Source organism: Dendrobates tinctorius, unplaced genomic scaffold (genome assembly GCF_039654945.1).
Source record: "Dendrobates tinctorius isolate UK_male_01 unplaced genomic scaffold, ASM3965494v1 ptg000093l, whole genome shotgun sequence".
NCBI classification, from domain to species: domain Eukaryota; kingdom Metazoa; phylum Chordata; class Amphibia; order Anura; family Dendrobatidae; genus Dendrobates; species Dendrobates tinctorius.
Window position 1 is genome coordinate 12,223,328 of NW_027361761.1, and position 6,000 is coordinate 12,229,327.

Below are 6,000 nucleotides of genomic sequence, written 5' to 3' on the forward strand. Positions count from 1 at the left end.
CTGATGACACAAAGCTAGGAGGGATAGCTAATACTAGAGAAGAGAGAGAGAGGATTCAAAAAGATATAAATAAACTGGAGAAGTGGGCAGCAACTAACAAAATGGTTTTTAACAGGGAGAAATGCAAAGTACTACATCTGGGCAATAAAAATGAAAAGAGCATATACAGAATGGGAGGAATAGGCCTAAGCAACAGCACATGTGAAAAAGACTTGGGTATACTAATAGATCACAGACTGAATATGAGTCAACAGTGTGATGCAGCAGCAAAAAAGGCAAATGCAATTCTAGGATGTATTAACAGAAGCATACAGTCGAGATCACGTGAAGTCATTATTTCCCTCTACTCCTCTTTGGTCAGACCTCATCTGGAATATTGTGTCCAGTTTTGGGCACCACATTTTAAAAAAGACATCAACAAACTGGAGCAAGTTCAGAAAAGGGCGACCAGAATGGTGACCCGTCTGCAAACCCTGTCTTATGAGGAAAGGTTGCAGGATTTGGGATTGTTTAGTTTGCAAAAGAGAAGACTGAGAGGAGACTTAATAGCTGTCTACAAATATCTAAAGGGCTGTCACATTGTAGAAGGATCAACTTTATTCTCATTTGCACAAGGAAAGACTAGAAGCAATGGGATGAAACTGAATGGGAGAGGAGACACAGATTAGATATTAGAAAAAACTTTTTGACAGTTAGAGTGATCAATGAGTGGAACAGGCTGCCACGAGAAGTGGTGAGTTCTCCTTCAATGGAAGTCTTCAAACAGAGGCTGGACAGACATCTGACTGGGATGATTTAGCGAATCCTGCTTTGAGCAGGGGGTTGGACCAGATGGCCCAGGAGGTCCCTTCCAACTCTACAATTCTATGATTCTATGATTCTATGATCTTTTCATCAGCACTTGCTGACTACTGTTATATGTTTTACTCAGTGGCGTAGCAACTGTTTGTGGCGCCCGGGGCGGTCGAAAAATTTGCCGCCCCTTTGGTCGTTGATAATTCGGAAGCATCCGAAGAGCCCACACTACACTCAAAGATCTAATTTTTAGTCTGCTACTAACTCTGCTATTATTTCTAAATTTCTAGACTTTCAACTTCTTGCAGTTCTCTATATATATGTATGTATTAGCTTGATGATGCTGGATGAAGACCTAATGGCTTTTTTAATAATAATTTTTAATAATGTGACAGATAAAAAACAGAAAGTACAAATTATTTTGGCGGACAGGGGGCGGACACTGACAGCTTGGGGTCCCTGTGCAAGAAATGTGTCCGGGCCCCCCTCCTTTTATGGCGTCAAAGCTACGTGTGTGTGTATATATATATATAGATAGATAGATTATTGATATTATATAGCCACACACACACATACAGGTATATATTACATAGTCTCCTTTATTATGTATATTGTTGTCCCATACACAGTGCCTTCTCTTGTTATGTACAGTTCCGTCCCTTACATATTGGATTATATAGAGCCCTGTTTTTTATTACATACCGTCCTGTCTTGTTAGCTGTATAATGCAATGATGGCTGATGGAGCATGGGAAAGCTTCCTTTCTAATGGAGGAGCTGATGGACTGGTCGTCTGGTCACCGGCTCCTCGATCAGCAGTCATTTTATATCTAACAAGAGAGGGGACCATGTAATAAAAGAGGGCGCTGTGAATAACAAAAATAACAAAAATACACTATGTAAGAGACAGCACTATACATAACAGCAGAGGAAGCTATATAATAAGGGACGGCACCATATATAACTAGAGAGGATGGTAGGTAATAAGGGGCGGTGTTATACATAATAAAAGAGGAAACTATGTAACTAAGGATGGTGTTATACAGAATTAGTGAGTACACTATATACTAAGGGACTGTGTTAGACATAATAAACGATAATGTCTTCCTCCACCTCCCCCTGTTCCTAAGGCCATTATAAGTCCCCCTTCCTCCCATCCCAATCCCCCACACCCCTCATTGTCCTCCTCCCCTCGCATCCCATTATTGTCCTCTCCCCCACCTCCATCATTTTCTTCTCCACCACTATCTTTGCTTTCTCCCCCACCACTCCCATCATTGCCCATTCCACCACCTCCATCATTTCCTCCTCCACCACCACCCCCATTTATTGCCCTTTCCACCACCACCATCATTGCATTCTCACCCACCACCCCATCATTGCCCTCTCGACCATCACCCCATCATTGTCTTCTCCCCATCACTGCCTTCTCCATCACCACATCACTGTGCCTTCTCCCCATCACTCCCATCATTGCCTGCTCCATCACCCCATCACTCCCATCATTGTCTGCTCCATCACCCCATCATTGTCTGCTCCATCACCCCATCATTGCCTGCTCCATCACCCCCATCATTGCCTGCTCCATCACCCCATCACTGCCTTCTCCATCACCCCATCACTGCCTGCTCCATCACCCCATCACTCCCATCATTGTCTGCTCCATCGCCCCATCACTGCCTGCTCCATCACTCCCATAATTGTCTGCTCCATCACCCCCATCATTGCCTGCTCCATCACCCCATCACTCCCCTCATTGCCTGCTCCATCACCCCATCATTGCCTGCTCCATCACCCCCATCATTGCCTGCTCCATCACCCTATCACTGCCTTCTCCATCACCCCATCACTGCCTGCTCCATCACCCCCATCACTCCCCTCATTGCCTTCTCCATCACCCCCATCATTGCCTGCTCCATCACCCCCATCACTCCCCTCATTGCCTGCTTCATCACCCCATCATTGACTGCTCCATCACCCTATCACTGCCTTCTCCATCACCCCATCACTGCCTGCTCCATCACCCCCATCACTCCCCTCATTGTCTGCTCCATCACCCCATCACTGCCTGCTCCATCACCCCCATCATTGTCTGCTCCATCACCCCATAATTGCCTGCTCCATCACCCCATCATTGTCTGCTCCATCACTCCCCTCATTGCCTGCTCCATCACCCCATCATTGCCTGCTCCATCACCCCATCATTGCCTGCTCCATCACCCCCATCATTGCCTGCTCCATCACCCCCATCATTGCCTGCTCCATCACCCTATCATTGCCTGCTCCATCACTGCCTGCTCCATCACCCCATCATTGCCTGCTCCATCACCCCATCATTGCCTGCTCCATCACCCCATCATTGTCTGCTCCATCACCCCATTATTGCCTTCTAGACCATCACTCCCATCATTGCCTGCTCCATCATACACACAGACACACACACACACAGACATACATACATACATACACAAAAGACACCACCTCTCTCCTCTCACCTGTCCGCAGCATCGCCCGCGCTTCCTCCCTCACACAGCAGCGGCCGCTGAATGATGACGTCATTCAGCGGCGCTCCTCTGTGTGAAACAGGAAGCGCGGCCTCCGGGCAGGAAGCAGGACGGACCCTTGCCGCTCCGCTCCTGCTATTCACTCTTGCAGGCAGCGGAGCTGCCGTGATCGCATCGCTCCCTGCCCGCCGCTGCACTGCACTGCAGGGTGGAATTGCTGCTGCCGCGCCGCCCCCACACACATGCCGCCTGGGGCGGACCGCCCCCCCCCACGCTACGCCAGTGGTTACTGCAGGATATTTCTGCACAATTGTCACATTGTAAGAGATGCAGTACATATGGTACCTAAACGGTAAAGGAAATGAAAGAGGGAGGAAAGGAGAAAAGGAGTATGGGAGAGAGAGGCTAAACTATTGTGGGCACCATGGGTCACTGGGCAACCAATACATGGCAAGCAAGTAATGTAGACTTGTTTTTAAATTTAGAATTTCAATTCATTAGTGTATCTGGGGCGCCCTCTTAGAAACTGTTAGAAGAGGCGTTGACACAGATCTTGTCGGTGAGACTTCGTGTGTTGCACGCAGCTCTACTCTGGGCAAAAGCTGTCAGTGTCATGTTAATGACGTGAGTTAAGCTGTTTGACTTCCCATTTCCATCGTCAATCACAACAGATCCAAAGCTTTATCCAAATGTTTCTAAAATCTTATTTCCATCCAGTTGGGATCTCAAATAATCTGCCATCTTCTATTTATACTTTCTGTTCTTTTCCCGCAGGTAAACGAAGCTGTGCTGGAGAAACCTTGGCGAAGATGGAGCTGTTCTTGTTCTTTACAACATTATTGCAAAATTTCACTTTCCAGCCCATACCTGGTGCCAAACTGGACCTCACCCCTGCACTGGGGTCTACAAACTCACCCAAACCTTTTGAGATCTGTGCCATATCTCGCAGATAGGCTACTCTTTCAATCACTACTGACATAGACATGTTGTATGTCATTGTCAGGAGAATTTATATTTACCAATGTTAGACGGGAGACATCCGAGTTTGCAGAAAGGTTTATTTCTTGTATACAAGGAGACAATCACAAATCACCTCTGTGGAGATGGCAGTAGGGTGTCTGTCTACTGTACATTTGCAACTGTTTATATAGAAAATGCCAGCAGAAAACAGTGGAAAAGGTTCTCCACAAAGTGCGCTCTGCCAGTACATCTATAAGAAAGGTCATCAATATCAGATTAATGGGGGTCAGCTGGTACCCTCATAAATGACTGTTTGAGGCTAGCTTCAGACTAGCGTTTTGACCCGCATCGCACGGACGCCGCTAAGTCCCCCCCTCTGGTCATCTCCTCCTAGTGTTGCACATCGCTGCATGGGATCTGCACACCCTATCTTTATAGTCCGAGAAAATAAAAATTGGACTCAGAAACCAAATTTACAAATGAAGACATACAAACTTTATTTGGACATATACAAATACATAGACATATACATGAAAAAGGTTAAAAAAAGACAAGGTCTTAAAAGTGGGAAACCAAAAAATGGCACCATTACCCACAAAAAAGTCTTAGGGAGGCTGCACATATTATAAGAATCCAGCAAATGTACTCGATGACCAACTTTCCAAAAACTCATAATAACATCACACCCATGTAGCGCTAGTGCATAAATAAATGAGGAAAAAGTGCAAATAGATATTACCTCCTGTTGGTGATGTTATCAACCCCAACGCATGTTTCGGCAAACCCACCTTCTTCTGTAAGCCATAATCCTCAACATTAACAGAAATAAACACGTGAAATAGATTATTCTGTTATGACAGAGCACCTGTACATATTAGCTGCAGAACCTTAGAATGACCTCTACACAGTGTAGTGTCTCGGCTCCTTGCAGTTTGTATTTCACAACTGTGCACAGATGAGGAGTTCTAGGTGTTAGACCTCCACATATCTGCTATTGAAGACTTACTCTATGGCTAGATCATTGACATCAAACTCCTTGATTTTCAGGCTTGAAAATGGCTGACTATGTCCTTCTAAAAACAACAAAGTTTTCTGGTACTGAACTCTGCTTCGCATACAAATGTATAAAATCAGTCTATGTTTACATTTATGTTTAATTTGAATGCCCCTATGGTTTGTTTTGTGGATCTGCAATGTACAATGCAGAGCATTTACTGCATTGAAAGCACAGGCTGCAGATTTTGAAGTTGAATGCACTGAAATAAGCATGAAAAAAAAATCTTTGTTAATTCCCTATATAAACAAATAATAAATAATATTAATATAATATATGTAAATATTTGTTAGGATCTGTGAACACTAAAATTTAAGAATTGATCTGATTTTTTTATTATTATAAAAGCTCATGGCTGATACTGAAGAAGTAAAGTATGGTCCTGCAGACTGTACGATAAAGATTATTACAGGCACATTCATGTGCTCCCATGGGCACCTATTCTATTTATTTTACTTACCGTATATAGCTCTATTAATTCCACAGCACTTTACAGACATCAGCATTGCTGTCCCAATAGGACTCACAAACAAAATTTCTTATCAGTGTGACTTTGGAAAAAACAACATCAAAGAACTCAAAGGAAACTGACACAAACTTCTTGCAGATGATGTACTTGGAAGGATTAGAACCCATGACTACAGCTCTGAAAGGCAAGGTGCTAACCATTGGGTCACTGTACTGCTTA

General features: G+C 44.4%; 1 protein-coding gene across 4 annotated transcripts in view; it reads left to right on the plus strand.

Annotated features, from left to right (window-relative positions):
- The window catches only part of LOC141098551 (cytochrome P450 2K4-like), a 78,529-nt gene extending 72,940 nt beyond the window's left edge, over positions 1–5,589 (plus strand). For all 4 annotated transcript variants that reach the window (XM_073586440.1, XM_073586438.1, XM_073586437.1 and 1 more), the window contains one exon: positions 4,073–5,589. In XM_073586440.1, the coding sequence (XP_073442541.1) occupies positions 4,073–4,251 (179 nt within the window). In that variant the 3' untranslated portion in view covers positions 4,252–5,589. The remainder of the gene's footprint in view (positions 1–4,072) is intronic.
- Positions 5,590–6,000: the final 411 nt, after the last annotated feature.